This window comes from Stegostoma tigrinum, chromosome 40 (assembly GCF_030684315.1).
Source record: "Stegostoma tigrinum isolate sSteTig4 chromosome 40, sSteTig4.hap1, whole genome shotgun sequence".
In the NCBI taxonomy this organism is placed as follows: Eukaryota; Metazoa; Chordata; class Chondrichthyes; order Orectolobiformes; family Stegostomatidae; genus Stegostoma; species Stegostoma tigrinum.
The window spans coordinates 14,903,219-14,924,383 of record NC_081393.1 but is presented as its reverse complement, the minus strand read 5'-3'; the positions used below and the strand labels follow the sequence as shown (position 1 = coordinate 14,924,383).

The 21,165-nt window shown below is 42.5% G+C and overlaps 1 protein-coding gene across 5 annotated transcripts in view; it reads right to left on the bottom strand.

The window, feature by feature from the left end:
* The window catches only part of LOC125447937 (histone acetyltransferase KAT6A-like), a 440,967-nt gene that overhangs the window by 22,567 nt on the left and 397,235 nt on the right, over positions 1-21,165 (bottom strand). For all 5 annotated transcript variants that reach the window (XM_059641206.1, XM_048522742.2, XM_048522743.2 and 2 more), the window contains 5 exons: positions 15,287-15,428; positions 12,466-12,627; positions 10,117-10,210; positions 2,287-2,518; positions 1,748-1,928 (listed from right to left, as the gene is read on the bottom strand). In XM_059641206.1, the coding sequence (XP_059497189.1) occupies positions 1,748-1,928; positions 2,287-2,518; positions 10,117-10,210; positions 12,466-12,627; positions 15,287-15,428 (811 nt within the window). The remainder of the gene's footprint in view (positions 1-1,747; positions 1,929-2,286; positions 2,519-10,116; positions 10,211-12,465; positions 12,628-15,286; positions 15,429-21,165) is intronic.

Sequence of the window (21,165 nt, the reverse complement as noted above, 5' to 3'; positions counted from 1 at the left end):
CAGTGAGTCTAATTTATGAGCCTCAGCCAGAAAAGGAATTTCCAATGACCAAAGATGCACACTAATTCAGATGGTCAAAATGGAGATGAATGCTCACACTAAGTGAACAAAAGGATATGGAGAAAGGCAAGAATCTGGGATTAAAAGACTTTCTCCAACCTGACATGGCAGGAACGAGAGTTCGAATCTTCCACAGTCCCTGCTTTATTAAAAGGTAATCTGGTTTCTAGATGAAGATCACTTGTTTCTCAGAACGCTTTCTGGTGGCTAACTGCATAAAGGTTATGCCCGTGTGGTTCCAAGTTGCAGCACTGTACCACAGTTTATCCAAGTGCCACAGTCAAAATGAAATCCTCAAAATCTTACTTGAAAAGTTAATTGGAGGTCAAGAAAATGTTTAAATCAGTCGCCAATTGTTAAGCGTGATAGTCATGTGATCTATTTTGAATTTCCTATTAACTCATTCTCCTTAGCTAACTTTCACGATTTTAAGGCAGTTTGCTCTGAGTAGTCAACAGATTTGAGTCTTCCCCCTTCCCAACTGCAAAACTCAACGCACTGACACAGAGGTATGCTCCAGTTTAAAACTAACGTGGAAGGGTATCTGCGGCAGTGGTAGCGACCAAACCCGGTTGGACAGAAAGCCCACGTTTACGTCCCACCTGGTCCAGAGGTACGCCATCATGTGTCTGAACAGGCTGATTAAAATTATCAGAAAATCATCTGAACATTCGAGTTAATATTTCTTGAAAATTATGTACAGAAGAGTGAGGAGGAAAGCACGTTTCTTTGCTTCTTTATTTCAGGAAAAAGCAAACCCCCTCAGTTTATAACATTGGTCGTCTGGCTTTGTAATGCTTCGCACAGTAAGTCCAAAAGGTCAAACTCATGAAAAATGATGAAGTATCATGATTTATTTATCATGTAAAAGCAGAAAAATGTGAAACATTAACCAGGTCTGGCAACATCTGTGGAGATCTCAAAGTTAACTGATTCTTCCCCACAGATGCTGCCTGATTTACCAGATGTTTCCAGCAGTTTGTTACTATTTCCAAATATTAACAAGGTCTATATTGTGCTTTTGAACCATGATTTATTTGGTTGGTCAGCTGGAAATCTAACCCATCTCCTGATATACTTATTACCAGTCAGAACCTTCTTGCATCCATATCAGGCACTATATAACATACGCTTGTGCTGCCATCTGATGACAAACCTGTGCATTTACAGTTCCTACAAATGAGAACATGAACTGTTTGAGATTCAGAGAAAGCCTTTCAAGTATGACCGCTCGATGGTTATCATTACAACAGATGAACACAGGAACAAAACACCAACTGGCAGAGGTTACGTGGGTCAAATCATCACTCCAAACAATTGACTTTCACATTCACTCAGATTCTCAGCACTTTGATAGCTCTGGTAGCAATCCACCAGATCTCATAGCTATCTCATTCTAAGTCAGCTCCACGGCCCTCCAGCTGACTACCAAGATTTAGCAAACAAATTCTGCAGTTTAATTATTTCAAGTGAATTTGCATCAGGTGCAGAACCAGATGCAATTCTTTCAGCACTTATTGAAAATTTAACGTGCACTTTTCATCTTCTGTTCATTGTGTTGCTTAGCCGTTTTTAAAAACTTAATTCTGAGGGATGAAACTGGTTTAGAACAGAGTCTGAAATGCAGGAAATCCTCATTCAAGGTTGCCTGTCAAGAAGAAAATGACTTGTCCTTTGAACATGTTACCTTTAATGCTGGAGTCTCATCTTCATCATCTTCATCTTCTTCTTCCTCAGACATTGCAGTGTTTGAAAAGATCAAAGGTGTCCAGCGTAAACTGTCAGGATCGACTTCAATCTGCCTTGGATTAGTCTGAAGCTTTGCCATATGCTCCTGAATCAGCTTCTCTCGGCGAATGACCAGAAACCTTCCAACAAAATCAATGGAATTCTAGTTATTAAAAATAGACTGTCAAACAGGAGCACAACTACAGTTCAAACGCTCAGCACAGGACCTCTGCAGTGTTAGCATGGACCTGTACCAGTGCTCTTGGGTGCTGGCATTTAAATGAGCACAAATTCCTTTCGGGTCAAAAAGTAACCAAAAACAATCATTTATTTTTATTTGCTCATTTGAAATTAGTTAAGCAACCTTGGAGTGGCTGTAAGAATCTTGTGAAAAGAACATTTGCTGTTCTTGAAATTTCACTGCATGCTTCTCAGAAGAAAGAAATATTCAGTGTGAAACGAGAACAATGGAAAATAAACCTATCAGACGCCACATACCGGTCATTGCGAAATTGCAACATCTTTAGATGCTGCAGTATTGTGGTGATATCCTGGGGACAGATCCCTGTGAGCTTGCTCAGTTTCTTGATGCTGAGTTGCTTGTCATGACATTGGTGAAGGCACTCCAGGATGACACTCTTCCAGTATGCCATGTACGAGAGTCTGCCCAGGTCAGACAGCGGCTTCTCTGGTGACCCAGCTTGGCCTTCCCGCTTTGATAGCAAGTAACCTGCTCACAGAAAAGGTTTTGCATCTCAGTTTTCAAATTGTGTCAGCTTTTCTTGTTTGAGATAATCTGTGTCAAAGTCAAGGTTCATAGTTTCCCTTCAGCTGAAACAAAAAACGCATTTAAAATCTGCACCAAGGAAGGAAAGGTTTTTGAGCCCTGTCTCCATGCAAGGACTGAATGTAGGACAGAGCCCATTACTTTCCCCATCAGCTGCAGGAGCCTTTGTTGAATATGATGTAATTTAAATAATACAACTGTGACCAATACAACATCAAAGATGCACAGAATGGAATACAGGTACGTTAAAAAGAGGCAAAAGTAAGCACAACACCTAACAATCAGACAGCAACAATGAATTCATCCACGTTGCAGCTTTTCTGCCAACTACAAGGCAGTACTGGCACCTGTCCAGCTGCCTCAGTGGCAAATTCCTGTATGTGGACCTCAACAGGCAAAGGAATCGAAATAATGTAATTGTGGATGTTAGCTGAGAACAAGTACATCCCTACCAGCAACCACAGAGTCAATCTGGGCAGAAGACTACTGACAGTACCAGCTCTTGGTACAAGACTTGAGGGGTAGCAGAGAAAGGAAATGACAGATTTAAGAAGAAAACAGAGATGAAGGGGCAGAAAAGGCAGCAAGGAAAGTGGGAGTAGAAGAAATTATGAAAGGAGCAGAAGAGGAGTGGTAACAGAGGGAAAGGAGGCAAAAAAAGGTATTAGAAATCAGGGAGTTTTAAAGGTAGACAAACCAGCCAAACAAGTTACTTTAAGATTAAACAGAGGACTGAAGTATTGTTACACTTGTCTGAAACAGAGCAAAGTTAACTTGCCTCAGTTTAATCGTGTGTGCAGAAGCACGTGAAAAACACATACTTAATCTTGTATAAACTTTGCAACCAGTTGGTTTCGTGGTTCCACCAGTTGCGAGCTCTCAAACAAAACTTGATCTTTGCTTCAATTCAATGAGAAATCGACTACATTCTGGACAATGGGGGAGTACGGAGTTCTCACAACAGGAAGTATATCATAATATAACAACTCCACCAAGAATACTGTGGGGCCCAGTGTCTCAGATGCCAGCCATCAGCCGACTCAGTCATTCGAAGTGATGTGAAGAAACAGCAGGAGGCACTAGATATTGCAAAATCTATGGGCCCGACAACATTCGAGAAATTGTACTGAATACATGACCTTCAGAACTTGCTGAACCCCTGGACATGCTATTCCAGGTCACCTGAGCAAAAATTGCTCAGGTGTTTCCTGTACACAAAAAGTTGGCAAAGTCCAACCGAGCTGATGGCCACCGTGAATGACAAGCAAAGATGGTCACCCTGTGCTGCTCCTGCACTTAGAGTGATCACAGAGATCACCCCAGAGCTTAGGCACTGAGGTATTCAATAATCAACTTGTGCCAGCTTAATGGGGACCCTTGTAGCTCCTCTACAGCAGTGTCACAATACCACATAATGAAGTGTGTGGCAAAGATTTACACGTTGGGAATGGCAACGTCTTATGTTTCTTCAAGTCTTTGACAAAGCAGTGCTCCACTGGGAACTTCCAGACTCATGCCTTCTAACATTCACTTCCATAAAGCAAAGGAAATGAATGCTTATGTAGAATCCCTATAGTGTAGAAACAGGCCATTTGACCCAACAAGTCCACACTGATCCTCTAAAGACCATCCCACCCAAACCCATCCCCTACCCTCGCATTTCCCACGGCTAACACACCTAATCTGTACATCCCTGAACACTATGGGAAATATGGCACAGTCAATCCACCCTAACCTGCACATCTTTGGACTGTGGGAAGAAACCAGAGGACCGAGCAGAAACCCACGCAGACACAGGGATAATGTGTAAACTTCACACACATCATTGCCAAAGGGTGGAATCGAATCCAGCTCGCTGGTGCTGAGAGGCAGCGGTGCAAACCACTGAGCTACTGTGCCACCCAAAATGCAGACATCATTTTGGCAGCTAATAAACTGACCAAAAGATTTGCTTGTTTTAGCAAACTGAACATGGAACACATGAAAATAATTAATTCAATTTTGAGCCCTCCTGACTTTTACTTTGCTCATATAGCAGTATTCCCATCTGAGTCGGAAGATCATTCAAGTCCCACTGCAGACACTGGAGTGTGATTCTAGGCTAACATATCAATGCCATACTGAAGGAGTACTGCACTATCAAAAGTGAACAAGGTATGAAAAGAATTCAAATTCTGCTCTCTCAGGTGGGCATAGGAGATCTTATCTATGTACTATTTCGAAGAGGAGGAAGGGAGTCCTCCCCATTGGCCATTGGCAGAGGGTGGTGGGGGGTGCTATTTTCATCCCTCAACCATCACGGTGAAGGCATATTCCCTGGTCAGTGTTGCAGAGATTTTCTGGGAGCTGGACGTGTAATCAATAGTTGGTGCCTTATCTAGATTATAACAGTGATATTGAACAAAACTTAATTGCCTGTACAGCACTGGGATGTTCTGAAGTTTTTGATGGAAACTCCACAAGTTTAGTGCCTCGTTCAAGGCAATAAATGAAAAACATGTTGTTTTTAACCCCACCATTCCTCAAATGGTCTGGGATGAACCAACCCATCCCACTGCCAATGTTTTCAATGTTAGCCCTAGCACATCGTGGTCGAACTGACTCTTGGAAGATTACCTTCGCATTCCCAAATAATACCAATGAGGCAGTACAGATCACAGTGACACATTTCTGAGAACTTGACTTGGCTTCTTAAGGTGATTACTGGTACAACATGGCTGGAGTTGCCCCAATGTACTCCATCAGGTGTGGAGTATGGCTCCTCAACAAAACCCTTGTTAAAAACAAACAAAACAAAGAAAAACAAAGAAAATCACGTACAACCCACAGAAGCCAGCCCAAGCTGAACTGGCAGTTAATTCCACCTCAAAAATGACACACAGTCTCATCTAAGATGATGAGAGGCAGTGCCTGGTTCTAAAAATATGATCATGAAATGATGTACATTTTTTTAGAAATAAGTTGGCCTTGAGTACTGGTACTGCATTTGTAAATTTTACATCAGGATTATCCTTTAACCACTCATCTTGACTGATCTGTTTTTTAATTTTATCTGTAAACAGAACAGCTGGCATATCCAATTTATTTTAACTCATTTTTCTCATGAATCTGTTCAAACCTCTGGAGTAGGTGGGACGAGAGCCCGGGCCTCTCAGTCCAGGGGTAGGGGCGCAATAAACGGGCCCCTTATGTATTTTAATGCAGATCTGTGGCATTGCAATTAGCTCTGTGTGGCTTATACAGACAACTGTTCAGACAACGCAGATACCACATCAATGGTGAGGGCTGCAAGTGGAAAAGCATTTCACATCCACCAATATTTTCTGCAGTTGCAATTAACTGAATGGTTAGGAAAAAAAATACATGTCTACGTCATAACACAGTGTGAAGCAAGATGAGCACAGCGGGTCAAGCAGCATCAGAGGAGTACTCCTCTGATACTGCTTGGCCCGCTGTGTTCATCCAGCTTCACACCATGTTATCTCAGATTATCCAGCATCGGCAGTTCCTGCTATCTTCATGTCTATGTCATGGTATTTTCCTTGTTACGTTTAAGGTTCAACCTTCCTGTTCTTGTTCGCAGAAGATCTGTTTCCAGCCACTTATGATTTATCTGTAACTTTACATGAGACCAGCTTGATTGTTTCTTATACAGCTTCTCACTATGCACCTCCCCTCAACAGAGTGCATGTTAAGCACTGAAAGCTAGCCTTTGAGAAGCTTAAGTCACAAATATCGGTCTTTTCCAATCTCATGCATTGGTTACTCACGCTCATTAAGATAGATTTAATGGAAGAGCAAAACAAAACAATAATCTGCACATTTCTCCACTTCCAGTATTACCTTGAATGTGCAAAAATGCAAAACTTTCAAGTGTTACAGTGAAACTTTAAGGGTCAACAGAGAGTTTACTGCAAAACATCCCTGAGAATACAATAGTGCAATACCAGATTTGATTTCCATTTGATGGAACTCAGCCCCTCTAAGGGGAAGTGAACATTAGATTTAGTTCAACGGTGCTTGGAAAAAGGCAAGACTTGTTGCTTGCCATATGTCGACCTCTTCAAAAAAAAATCATTTCATCAGTTTTCATAATGTTTCAGGGTACAGATGCTATTCCTAAGGTAGAAGGGGAGGGGCGGGGGTCATAAGAGAGGATGGGGAGTGGTGTTTTTGATTACGGATTACATTACAGTGTACTTAAGGAGGATATTTCTTGAGATACATCGAGGAACGTTATTTGGGTAGAACTGAGAAACAAAAACGGGATGATTACCTTATTGAGATCGTACGATCGACGCTCAAATAGTCAGTGGGAAATTGACAAACAAATTTGTCAGGAGATTCTCAGCTATCCCTAAGCATAAAAGTGTGGTAATGGTAGTGGATTTTAACTGTCCAAACATAGACTGGGACTGCTACAGTGTTAAGGGCTCGAATGGAGAGGATTTTGTTACATATGTACAAGAAAACTTTCTGGTTCAATATGTGGATGCACCTCCTAGAAAAGCTGCAAAACCTGACCTACTCTTGGGAAATAAGGCAGGAGAGGTAACTGAGGTATCAGCACTTTGGGGCCAGTGACCATAATTCTACTGGTTTTAAAATAGTGATGGAAAAGAACAGACCAGATCTAAAAGTTCAAGTTCTAAATTTGAAGACAATTTTGATGGTATTATGCAAGAACTTCCAAAAGTTGATTGAGGACGGATGTCTGCAGAAAAAGCAACTGCTGGAAAATGGGAAACCTTCAAAAAAGAGATAACGAGAGTCCAGAGGCAGTTTCCTCCTGTTAGGGTGAAGGGCAAGGCTGGTAGGTGTAGGGAATGCTGGGTGACAAGAGGAATTCAGGTTTTGGTTAAGATGAAGAAGGAAGTACATGTTAGGTATTGGTAGCAGCAGAGATCAAGGGATTCCCTACAAGGGTATAAAGGCAGTCGGAGTATTTTGCATCAGTGCTGACTGTGGAGAAGGATATGCGAGACAGATAACGTGAGGAAATAAATAGTGAAATCTTGAAAAATGCCCACACTACCAACGTGGAAGCAGTGGGTATCTTAAAATGCATAAAGGTGGATAAATCCCCAGGACCCAGCCACGTGTACCCTTGAACTCTGTGGGGAGCCAGGCAAGTGAATACTGGGCCCCTTGCTGAGATATTTGTATCATTGATAGCCATAGAAAGGTGCCAGAAGAAGGGAGGTTGGCTAACATAAGAACCTAAGAACTAAGAACAGGAGGTGGCCATCTGGCCCCTCGAGCCTGCCCCGCCATTTAATAAGATCATGGCTGATCTTTTGGAGACTTCGCTTCACTTACCTGCCTGCTCACCATAACCCTTAATTCCTTTACTGTTCAAAAACTTATCTAGCCTTGCCTTAAAAACATTCAGAGAGGTAGCTTCAACCGCTTCATTGGGCAGGGAGTTCCACAGATTCACCCTTTGGGTGAAGAGGTTCCTCCTGAGCTCATTCCTACTTCTGCTTCCCTTCACTTTGAGGCGGTTCTCTAGTTCTCGTTTCACCTGCTAGCGGAAACAACCTCCCTGCCTCCACCTTATCTATTCCCTTCATAATCTTATATGTTTCCATAAGATCTCCCCTCATTCTTCTGAATTTCAATGAGTATAATCCCAGTCTATTCAGTCTCTCCTCATAATCTAACCCTTTCAACTCTGGAATGAACGAATGAATCTCCTCTGCACCCTCTCCAGTGCTAGTACATCCCTCAAGTAAGGAGACCAAAACTGCACGCAGTACTCCAGGTGTCGCCTCACCAGGACCCTATACAGCTGCAGCATAGCCTCCCAGTTTTTAAATTCCATCCCTCGAGTAATGGCAGAAAAAATTCCATTTGCCTTTTTAGTCATCTGCTGAACCTGCAGTCCCACCTTTAGTGATTCATGCAGGAGGACACCCAAATCCCTTTGCACAGCAGCATGCTGCAATTTTTTAATCATTTTAAACATAGTCCATTTTGCTGTTATTGCTACCAAAATGGACCAACATTGTACTCCATCTGCCAGACCTTTGCCCACTCACTTAGACTATCTGTTTCCCTCTGCAGACTTTCAGCGTCTTCTGCACACTTTGCTCTACCACTCATCTTAGTGTCATCTGTAAATTTTGACACACCACACATGGTCCCCAACTCCAAACCATCTATATAAATTGTAAACAAAACATCACCAAACAAAACTAACATGGTGCCTCTATTTAAGAGAGGTGGTAAGGAAATGCCAGGGAACTACAGACCAGTGAGCCAGACACTAGCGGTGGGCAAGTTGTTAGAGGGAATCCTGAGGCACAGGATTTACATGCATTTGGAAAGGCAAGAACTGGTTTAGGGACAGTCAACATAGTTTTGTGCTTGGGAAATTGTGTCTCATTAATTTGATGGAGTCTTTAGAAGTAACAAAGTGGACTGATGAGGGCAAAGCGGTGGAAGTGATCTCTATGGATTTCAGTAAGGCATTCGACAAGGTTCCACATGGTGGACTTGTTAATAAGGTTCGATCACACACAGAGTATGGGGAGAACAAGGCACTGGGATACAGAACTGGCTCAAAGGTCTAAGATAGAGAGTGGCGGTGGTAGAGGGTTGCCTCTCAGACTGGAGGCCCGTGACGAGCGGTGTAAGGATCTGTGCTGGGTACTGCTTTATGTCATCTATATACATGGTGTGGATGTGAACAAAGGAGGTACAGTTAGTACGTTTACAGATGACACCGAAATCAGAGATGTAGTGGACAGTGAGTATGGAGGGATCTTGATCAGACGGGCCAACGGGCAGATGAAGTTTAATTTAGATAAATGTTAGGTGCTGCATTTTAGAAAGGCTAATGAAGACAGGACTTTGATTACTCCACGGTAAGGTCCCAGGCAGTGTTGCTGAACCAAGAAACCTTGGAGCACACCTTCACAGTTCCTTCCAAGTAGAGTCACGGGTAATTAGGATGGTGAAGGTGATGTTCAGTATGCTTGCCTTTGTTGCTCAGTACACTGAACGTAGGAGTTGGGAGGTCATATTGCAGCTGCACAGGACATTGGTTCAGCCATTATTGGAATACTACATGCGATTCTGGTGCACCTGGTATAAGAAAGATGTTGTGAAACTTGCAAGGGTACAGAAAAGACTTACAAGGATGTTGCCAGGGTTGAAGGATTTGAGCTATGGGGAAAGACTGAATAGACCGGAGCTATTTTCCACGGAGCGTCAGAGGCTGAGGCATGACCTTATAGAGGTTTATAAAATCATGAGGGGCACGGATGAGGTACACAGGCAAGGTCTTTTCCATGGGATGTGGGCGTAGGTTTAAGGTGAGAGGGGAAAGATTTAAAAGGGACCTAGCTAACACTTTTTTCACACAGGGTGATGCGTGTATGCCATGCGTTGGCAGAAGAAGTGGTGCAGGCTGCTACAATTCCAACATTTAAGAAGCATCTGGATGAGAAAATGAATAGGAAGGGTTGAGGGGGATTTGGGCCATATGCTGTATATTTCCATGACTCCACAAATCCACAGCAAGATTCTGCACTTACTGAAATCAATGAGGAACCTTCCATATCCTTTCCTCTGGTACTGGGGAAGAATCATGATGCAGGACACATTGTACTTCTGCTGGCAATGCTTCTCCTGAATATGAATGAAGGAACAGATAAAGAAAATATAAACCAAGAGAAGAAATATGTAGAACACCCACAACAGCTCTCCAGGATTAGCCCTGAGGCACCTAGGTTTTGTGGTCATGCACAAAGTTTTGCCAGCAAATGCCTGGCTTCCCCCACCACTCCTCCATTTCATGGCCTGGTTTGTGCTTGTTTTATTATGCAATTTTTTTTTACAATAAAGCTATTTAACGAGAAGGGTAATTTATGACCAAGAACTCATGGCAAGTCTCCAGCTCTAGGAATGGAGTCCTTTCTAGATTTGCATAAATTCGAGCTCAGTGTTTCTCATTCAAAGATGCCCAGGAGCATTTTTTTAAGCTTTTGTCCCGAAAGGTATTCAAGTGGTTTGGCATGCTCCAGGAGTTCTAATACAGCAGCACTGCATGGCAGTATCTGCATATGATACTCCTGGCTGTTACTTTATCTGCAATATGCTTCTAAGAAAGCAGAGAGAAAGAATCTACAGAAATCCCTTGTGACTCAAGTCCTGTGCACTTGGTGAGAAAACTGATAGTGTTTTGGTTACCTTCTGTGTACCTAAAACAGTACGGTACAGTATACAACTCTGAACTTTGCAACTTGTCTTAAAGCTGTTTGTAATTTTGAGCAGGGGATTGTATATTTAAGGAGCCAACAAGAATTTAGCAGTTTGAAGTGTCTCCAAGAAGCAGACTTTACTCATGCACTTGAAGGTGGGAATAGCAGCAGCATATTGAAAGAGTTTCAATGAATCAAGCTTCAGTGCTTGAGAAATATTGCTTCCAAACTGTTCAAGAAAAAGGGAAAGAAAATTATAGCTGTTGATCAAAATTGCAAACAAAAACTCAAGAGAACAAGTGGGAACAAAGTCCATAAGGCAGACTGAGGTTGTGTATACCTATACAACACTGGACTAAAACAGTGAAATGGAGGTGCTGAATGATGGGAGGTGTCAAGTAAGTAAAATGTGGAAAGGGTGTGGAATGATCAGTTAGGCTCCTGGTGTAACTCACTCACACCTGGTTTAGAAGCTACTTGTATTCATAAGCAGAGCCCAGTCCTTGACACCCACAAGGAATTGGTCCACGCGTTGCATTTTTCAAATGAACAAACACTTGGGCAGGTGGGGGGGATGCTGTTTCTTGGTGATTTCTTCCAGGCTGTGCATTGTCTAATGCAAAGTTCAATTACCAACCAATTAGCACCCAGTATCTTATGCAGGCTAAGTTCTTGCTTTCTTTTCAAGTTTGGCCTTCCTTTGTCTGTTCTAATAAGGGCAAAACACAAAATACGGACAGCAGATCTATACTTTCAACTTGTGGCCCTGTGGCAGCATTGAAATCACTTGCAGCTAAGTCGCCAGTGACACATCTGATTTTGAATGGTGTGACTTCTCTACAGCTTTTAACATGGTTAGTCAGGCCATCCTTCTTACTGTCTCTTCTCCACACCTTAAAAGATACTTCCACAATTCCACTCTCAAGTGGCTCTGCATAACCAGCACATGTTTTATCATGTTCACAAGATCACCTGAAACTTTTAAAGTGCGGTCAATACTTTCCCTACCGCCAACAGCCAAAGGGACGTGCTACCATGTTGTTACTACGCAAAAACAGTGGAACAATGTTCACTTCATCTGTTACTCAAATTTTTTGAGACAATTTCTCCTTCCAGGCTCATTTGTGGTAGACTGGGCAATTGCCAGGGTCAACAGATTCTGAGCACTGAGAGCAACGGCATGGAGGTGGTAGAAGCATGAAAGAGGAGGCAGTAACTGGAACTCACAGGCTTGGTGGAGTTGAGTACAAGTAGCCTTGTTAAAAAGTCAAATCTGACTAGATTGAGAAAATTGCAGCCCACTCAACTGTGATCTTGTGTGTCACACGACAAAGCTGGGACAAGTAGTCCGCTGGAAGAGGTTTGAGTGAGCAGTGAAGCTAAAATGGCTGAGCAAATACAATGTGATGATAATAATGAATTTTTTGCAACTGCTATTAGCTAAGTGGGTGAGTGTCACAACACAGTGAGCCGAGAAGTAACTTGTGAATAAATTAAGCTCAAGGGGAGGACTTAACCTAACACAAGAAACTACAAAGCTAACACCACGGAAGTTACATGGGCAAACCACAACCAGAGATGTAGAAAGGTCTTTTAAAACTTATTGAAATCAATGCCACAATTTTATGCTGTTTGAATCCTCCAAACATGAGTTTTTGAGAACGACAACAGTCAGGACCTTACCTTGGAGAAGTAGCCCACGAGATGGCAGCCTTTGCTGTCATTCTGAGTCAGAACATAGAAGAGGAAGGGTTCCACATCATAGTACAATGTCTTATGGTCAAGGAAGAGTTTGGCCAGTAGGCACAGGTTCTGGCAATATATGGTACTGATGTTACCATCCACCTGTGAAGAATACACAATAACTAAACAGTAGGACGATGAGAAAACCTCAACCCAATTGTTACCGCAGGCCCGTTTTTCAGGAAGGACGAAGAGAAAGAACATGAAAGGAATACATTAAGTGAGCAAAGCAAGATGGAGACAAAATCAAAGCAAGACAGCATGGTAGCTCAGTAGTTAGCACTGCTGCCTCACAGCGTCAGGGACCCGGGTTCGATTCCACCCTCAAGTCTGTGTGGAGTTTGCACATTCTCCCTGTGCCCGCGTAGGTTTCCTCCGGGTGCTCCGGTTTTCTCCCACAGTCCAAAGATGTGCAGGTTAGGTGGATTGGCCATGCTAAATTGCCCATAGTGTTCTGGGATGTGTAGCTTAGGTGGGTTTCGGGGGATGGGGATGGGTCTGGGTGGGATGCTCCAAGGGTCGGTGTGGACTTGTTGGGCTAAAGGGCCGATTTCCACACTGTAGGGATTCTATGATTCTTCTATGAAATAATAAGATGGAGAGAAGAACAGGGTGAAGTATTTTGTAAAAGCATTTCGAGGCTGTTTCCAACAGGGCCAGATCTGTTACTTTTCTGGTTGGTTTTGGTTTTGGTTTTGGTTTTAGTTTTAGTTTTATAGAACAAAGCAAATGCAACTCAGTTCAGACACATTTTTATTAAACAAAATATCATTGAAAAATCACCAATGAGTCATTGTCACTGAGAACTGTGTCATGACTTCAGCATTGCAGTTCAATTTGACTGCAGCCCAAGTGACATTCATGTCAAGCAACAATGCATTCACAGTTGCATTCAATGGACAATTTTAAATGAGACCTACAACAAGTTACAAGACCCAAAAATACACTGGATGTACCATAATCCTTGACTTACAGTTTCAAGTTGTGAGACAATGTAAACATGTACGCATGTGTGTCATGGCTCTGTATGTGGGAAATCATGTCACACTAGCTTCACTGAGTTTTTTGAAGAAGTGATGAACAGGATTGCTGAAGGCAGAGTGGTGGACGTTGTCCGCATGGACTTCAGCAAGGTGCTCAACAAGGTTCCACACGGTAGACTGGTTAGCAAAGGTTAGATCACATGTAACACAGGGATTGTGAGCCACTGGGATACAAAACTGACTCAAAAGGTAGGAGACAAAGGGTGATGGTGAAGGGTTGCTTTTCAGATTGTAGGGCTGTGACCAGCAGGGTGCTGCAAGGATTGGTGCTGGGTCCACAGTTTTTGTCTTTTACACAAATGATTTGAATGCGAATATTGGAGGAATGGTTGATAAATTTACAGAAAACACCAACTGTGGTCGTGCAGTGGGCAGTGAAGAAGGTTACCTCAGAGTACAATGGGACCTTGACCAGATGGACAGGTGGAGTTTAAGTTAGATAAATTTGAGGCGTTGCATTTTAGTCAGGCAAATCAGGACAGGATTTACACACTTAATATTAAGATCCTGGGGAGTGTCGCTGAACAGAGACCTTGGTGTGCAGGTTCACAGTTCTTTGAAAGCGGAGTCGCAGGCAGACAAGGTGGTGAAAAAGGTATTTGGTACGCACGCCTTCATTAGTCAGCGCATTGAGTACAGGAGTTGGGAGGTCATGTTGCGACTGTATAGGACATTGGTCCAGCCACTTTTAGAATACAGCAGGCAATTCTGGTCTCCCTGCTACAGGAAGGATGTTGTGAAACTTAAGGGTTCAGAAAAGATTTACAAAGATGTTACCAGGGTTGGAGGGGAAGGCTGAAGAGGCTGTGCTATTTTCCCTTGAGTGTTGGAGGCTGACTGGTGACCTTACAGAGGTTTATAAAATCATGAGGGGCATGGATAGGGTGAACAGCCAAGGTCTTTTTCGCAGGATAAGCATGTCCAAAACTAGAGGGCATACATTTAAGGTGAGGGACAAAAGATTCAAAAGGGACTTGAGGGCCAAATTTTCATGTCAAGGGTGATGTGTGTATGGAATGAGCTGCCAGAGGAGTTGGTATAATTACAACATTTAAGTCATCTGGATGGGAAGGGTTTAGAAGGATATGAACCAAAAGGTTGGCCAATGGGAGTAGACTCGTATAGGGTGGTTGGTCAGCACGAGCAAGTTGAACCAAAAGGTCTGCTTCTGTACTGAACATCCCTATGACTAGCGAGTTTTGAGAAGGTTTGTAGCTCAGGTTGAGTTTCTGGATGCGAGTTTGCTCGCTGAGCTGGAAGGTTAGTTTTCAGACGTTTCGTCACCATTCTAGGTAATGTCATCAGTGAGTCTCCGGAGGATGAAGCGCTGGAAACCTAAGGAAACCTAAACAGATAAATAGAAAGCAGGACATAACACCAGCGCTTCATCGGAGGCTCACTGATGATGTTACCTAGAATGGTGACGAAACGTCTGAAAACTAACCTTCCAGCTCAGCGAGCAAACTCACATCCAGATCCCTATGACTCTATACACACTACACCAGACACTACCTACAAACAGTGGGTAGCGCGGGACTCGGCACAACTGAGATCCTTCTGTTAGTGGCTTTCAGTATAAACAAGGTTAGGTGGGAAAGAATACGGAATACTTTGACCATGAAATGAGCAAAAGACATTTTATGTTCTGACTGCACTTAATCCCGATATAACTGTTTCACAGCAGACTCACTTTACATAAGCCAAAAGCCCAAGCTTACTTCAAACACGGAAATCTTGTCTTTCCTGTAAATCTCATTTGCAGGCGGGTGAAACCAATTACATTTCTTCATGTGTTGCTGCAAAATGCTTTTGCTCTTCATGTACTTGAGGCAAAATTCACACAAGTATAACTTTGGCAACCTGCAAGAGACAGATGCACAGATAAGAGCATTGCCAGAAGATTATCAGTTCTCACAGATACAGCAATACAGTGCCACCTATCACACATTAAGCTACTTATGTGAAGACAAGTTTTAAAGGTTTTCTCATAGCCATTCAAGTCACACATTTTTGCCATCTCAGAGTAACACACGTTGACATATTTGACATCTGAGAAACACAACCAATCATAAATACTTGAACAGAAGACATAAATCATGGTTTCTTTCATAAGAATCTGGAACAGCAAAGCTAAAGTGCCAACTTCCAAAGTTGTAGACTACACTCCAAACTGCAAATTTGGGCAATCTAACCCAAAAGCCTGTCTGCAAAACTCGAAGTCAAGTTCTGACTCAAGTGATTCAGATAGGCGAGATTCCTTGAATGAATTAAAAAGCTGCCAATACAGATGAAGTTCAAATAATCGGCTAAGAAACGGGAAGCAGAGATTTTTGGTGAGATTCAGGAGGCAGAAGGGAAAAAGAGCAGCCAAGCGACCGCTCACGAGAAAAGTATGCTCCTTCTAAAATCTGCCAATTTTCCAAGATTAAATCCTACTCTGAAATACCAAAAAGACTGCCAAACATGATCAATATTTGAGATGGTGGGGACAAAAAAATTCAAAATACATATGGATAACTGCAGGTGAAAAGAAATCTTACTGGTAACAGTCACTGTGGGAAATGCAAAGAGTCAACTAACACAGAGCCCCTATGGGCTTCTTATGATTAAACGCATCCTTTGTTCAGAAGTCACTAGTGCTCTTCACTGAGTCAAAGGTTAGTGGAACTTGTAAGGCAAGGCGGGTTAAGTAAACAGGAAAACATGCATGAAATGTAATCTTAACCCGTGCACCGATTATTTTAAAAACTGACACCAGGTATTTTATCTGTCATTAATTTTTTCCTTGTTTTCCATCAAAAGGAGTTTTAAAATTGGATCATATTGCACGCACATAATTCACTTTCACTGGACAACTGACCTGATTTCGGCCTCAATAAAGACTTTTATTTAAAATCCAATGTAATAGACACTTCAATTCTGAGTTCATGCTTTTAAATACAACATCAAAAAAGGTCTCATTCAAAAAATAAATTTTTCAGCCAGATTGTGTTAAGTTCAACTACTTTTGCAAGGATTATTTTGTCCAGGCTGCTTTGCATAATCTTTTGGGTTTGACAGGTTTGCAACACTCCCATAGAAATTGTGAATAAACCAAGACATTAAAATATTCGAGTTCAGCAGCAACCAGACACATACACATTAATTTCAAAGTGCTCAATTGTGCAAGACTAATTGTTTCATGACAAAAACAGATTTGTGCTAGTTCAAGCAAGCATTTTCTCTTTTGTTGTAGATCTCTAAGGAGGTGGTAAGTCATTGCTTTTAATCAGCAGCATCATTGGCAGCTATTGAAAACACGTTCCACAGTTTCACTCAGACCACATGTCCTATGCTGAGCTTGCTACAATGCCACTGAACGCAATACATGCATTTGTGGTCAAGATGCATCTATTTTCATTACACAAGGTGGTTAAGGTCCTCAAGTGTCTTAGTTGCACATGTACATTAACTATATATACGAAAAGTAAAGGGCGTCTGTCTAATCAAAAGAGAGAGCTAATGTTTAGGAAATAAAGTGACCAAAAGATGCCCTACCAAATCCACTCTGCAGAATTCAACACAAGAACAATTCAGCTGTAACTTTTTCTGTTGCTACACTTAATATGACCTTAAGGGCTCCACACAACCTATTCCTGTGTCTAATCCACAAAGTTCAACTCCCGTATGCACTTGGTTAGCTTACAGGAATTGACACTGCCCATCAATTCTGAAACAAAAAATTCCTGCAGAGCAATTAAATAATGACAACCAAACTAAAACAAAAACACTATTTGGTTCTGATCGCCAGAATTTACGTTAACCCAACTGTCCTGTGTTAAGATCAATCAGGGAGACAAACTGGATCTAGAATTACCGTGTCCCAATTAAGTTTGGGCTTAGCCAGTTCAGCAAGACTGCAAAATGTTGATGCAGGTTAAGTATTTGGTAGTGAATAAGCTCATTCAGGTGAGGCAAAGCCAGCAGTACTGCATGTCTGCTGCGAACTACCCTTTTCTGGAGAGCAAATAATGATATGCTGAAACAGATTCTTCTGCTTGAGAAGTTAGTAACCGGTACAAGCAAGCTGTCAGTGCTTTATGCTATCAGTCAACTTGTTTGAAGGCCTGGCCAGTGCACTGACGGTCACTGACAACAACGGCCTTTCTACTTTGTCTACTCTCACTTGAGGCTTGTGATTGATGCACAGAGTGACAGCCACTTTCTTCTCTATTGTCACCGGAATAACCTCATGAATTTCAAACAATGTCTGACAGGTGGTACTTGGTGTGACGAAGGAGGATTTCAGAAAGGAGTTCATGCTCTAATGGGGAACTTGGGAAGAAGTTTTCACTAATTAGAGCATTGAACCAAGTGTCCTATGTTTACACATACTTTATCTGGAACAATTCAATCAAGTACAGCAAATGACAACACCTGAAGGTGATGCTATCAAGGACTTCCGACGATGCTATCAGCTCAGAGAATGACATTGAGTATCTGCATGTTAAAAGCTTGAATTGCTCTAATAAGGCTGCAATCTGCAATTCATTAGTTAAATCACAATCCACTAACAGTCACAGTCAGCATCGCAGCATACTTCAATACTGAAAAAGCACATTTCAACCTAATTGAACCACTCGGTTGTGTCTCTTTGATTTAATGAGATCTTCCTGCCTTATTTTCGCACGAAAAGCACTGGAGCTTTGCTGGTGAGTCTCATTAAAACAAATTGCAAAGCAAACTGGAATTGTGTGATGGGTGATTGATGTATAATGAGCTGCAAGTTCCGTGCTTAAACTCATACAAAGCATCAGGATGCACATTTACATGGCAAGATCATGAATTCCTGATGGCAGGGTTTAATTTGGTAGAAAACAATCCAATATGTGGAGAAAATGGGAACTGGTTCAATCCAACATGATGATATACACACACACGACGTAAGTGATGGCCAAAGTATCCTCAATGTCCAATTCAGGCAAACAATGTTTGGAATTGACCACATTGTTTTAGAGTTCAGGAGAAATACAAAACTTGAGAATGCCTTCTAAAATAACACGAGAAAATAGAAAATATGGCGCTGTACTTACTTTTGCTCAATTACTGTTTGACATCCATAGAAATTCAGCATATTTAACAGTTGTGAAACCAAGGTACTCACCCATACAAAGGATAGATATTTCTGTTTACTGTATGATGAGTGAATACAATGTCTCAGTTACCCAAGTTGAGATATTTATGCATATTTGGGAGAATCAAGGACAATCATGGAGTCTGAACCAGCTAAAATTGCAGTGGACAAGAACAGCCTGAGCTGCAAAAAGAAATCCTACTCTTTGCTTAACAAGTGCTACCCTGTTTGATAGGGCACTGACCGCTCAGGTTGCTCAGAATTCATTGAAAAAGAATCTCCAACCTCACAAATAATTTCACACATCCTAACAAAAAGAGAAGTTGCTGGTAAAGCTCAACAAGTCTGGCAACATCGGTGAACAAAAAAATCAGAGTTAACATTTCAGGTTCAGTGACCCTTCCTCAGAACCGATGGTAGCTGGGAAAATGTCAGTTTACAGGCAGAAAATTTGGGGGGTGGGGGGGTGGGGCATGGAGTAAATTACTGGGTAGAGCCCGAAGAGAGAGAAGAACAGTTGGGCAGACAAAGGTGGTGATAACAATCTGGCTGGGAAGGTGAACAGAAGATAATGGACACTTGGAGTGGCTAACAATAGGTAGTGTCAGACGGCAGGCTATGTGATAACAAGGCCTGCTGTGTGGGGTAGAGGGCTGGAACATGGGAGAGTTTAGGCCCTAAAACTATTGAACTTGATACGGAGTCTGGAGGGCTGCAGGGTTCCCAAGCGGAAAGTGAGGTGTGGTTTTTCCAGCTCGTGTTCAGCTTCGCTAGAACACCGCAGCCAGCCACAGACAGAGATTTTGGCCAGAGAACAGGGTAATGCATTCATATGCAGGCAACAGGTAGCTCATAGTCTTTTTGCAAGCAGAATGAAGACATTCTGTGAAGCGGGCACCCAGTCTACGATTCATTGCCCCAATGTAGAGGAAACCACATGATGAGCAACAAATGCATTAGTCTAGATTCTGGAAAGTACAGGTGAAGTGTTGCTTCACCTCTAAGGTATGTTTGGGCCCTTGGATACTGGGGAGGGAGGAGGTAAATGGACATGTATCACATCTTCGCCAGTTGCAGGGCAAGGTGCCATGGGGCTGTGGGGGGCGGGATGGTTGTAACGCAAGAGTGGACCAGGGTGTCCTGGAGGGAACAGCCCCTGTGGAGTCTGGACGAGGGACTGGAGAGGAACATGTGTCTCAAGGTGGCATCTTGCTGGGGGTGGCAGAAATGGCATCTGATGACCTTCTGGATGGGGATGCTGGTGGGATGGTAGGTAAGGACAAGGAGACCCTTATTGCTGTTGCAGAAGGGAAGAGAAGGGGTGAGGGAGGTAATGCAGGAGATAGGTCGGACATGCTTGAGGACCCAGTTGACAATAATGCTGGGGAATCCTCAGTTGAGGAAGAAAGTGGCTGTTTCAGAAGCTCCCTTGTCAAAGCTGGCCTCATCTGAACCTATGCGATGCAGACAGAGGAACTGAGAGAATGGGATGGAGTCTTTACAGGAAGTGGGGTGTGAGGATGTATAGTCCTGGTAGCTTTGGGAGTCAGTAGATTTACAGTGACTATTAGTGCCCAGTCTATCACCCGAAACAGGGCTACCCATTTTCTTCAGTTCAGAGGGATGGCCATGGGCACCCGCATTGGCCCCAGTTGTGCCTGACTCTTGGGGGGTATGAGAAACATTGCTTGTTGCAGTCCTATTCTGGCCCCCACCCACAACTCTTATTCCGATATATTGATGTTGTCATCGGTGCTGCTTCCCTCTCTCATCCGAATTGGAAAAGTTCATTGATTTTGCTTCCAGATTCCACTTTGCCGTCACTTTCGCCTGGTCTAACTCTGACTCCTCCCTTCCCTTCCACAACATATGTTTCCATTTTTGGGGGGTAGACTGGCCATTAACATCCACTGTATTTAAATACATCGGAAACACTGCTGCTATTGCTGCATGTTAACTGTCATTACTCATCAACTTTATCATGGATTGGGAATACGGACCACGTTCCAAATGATATTTTGGTTCTCTATTCCAAGTGCTGGATAATACCATTGAATTTATGAATTAAAGTGACTTGTTTACCAAGGAATATCTGCGTTTGATTGCGTTTCCGAGGCTGGATTTAATTGTATTTATGATGGCTCGTGCATGTTACAATGGGTTGTTGATGAAGGAACCTAAGTGCCAACCTTCATTTAACTGCAGGTTCATCCCCATGATACTTAACTGCATGATGTGACTCTGAGCCCCAAACTAGCTCTCCCAGATCAAACTGATTTAACTGAGACATGCTTAGTCAATTTGCAGATGACACCAAAATTGGTGGTAAAGTGGACACAGAACATTATTTAAGATTGTAGAGATCACGATCAATTGGATCAATGGGCAGATGGAGCTCAATTTGGATAAAAGGTATTTCATTTTGGTCAAAACAAAAACGCGCAGGACATGTGTAATTAATGGTTGGGGCCTAGGTAGTGTTGT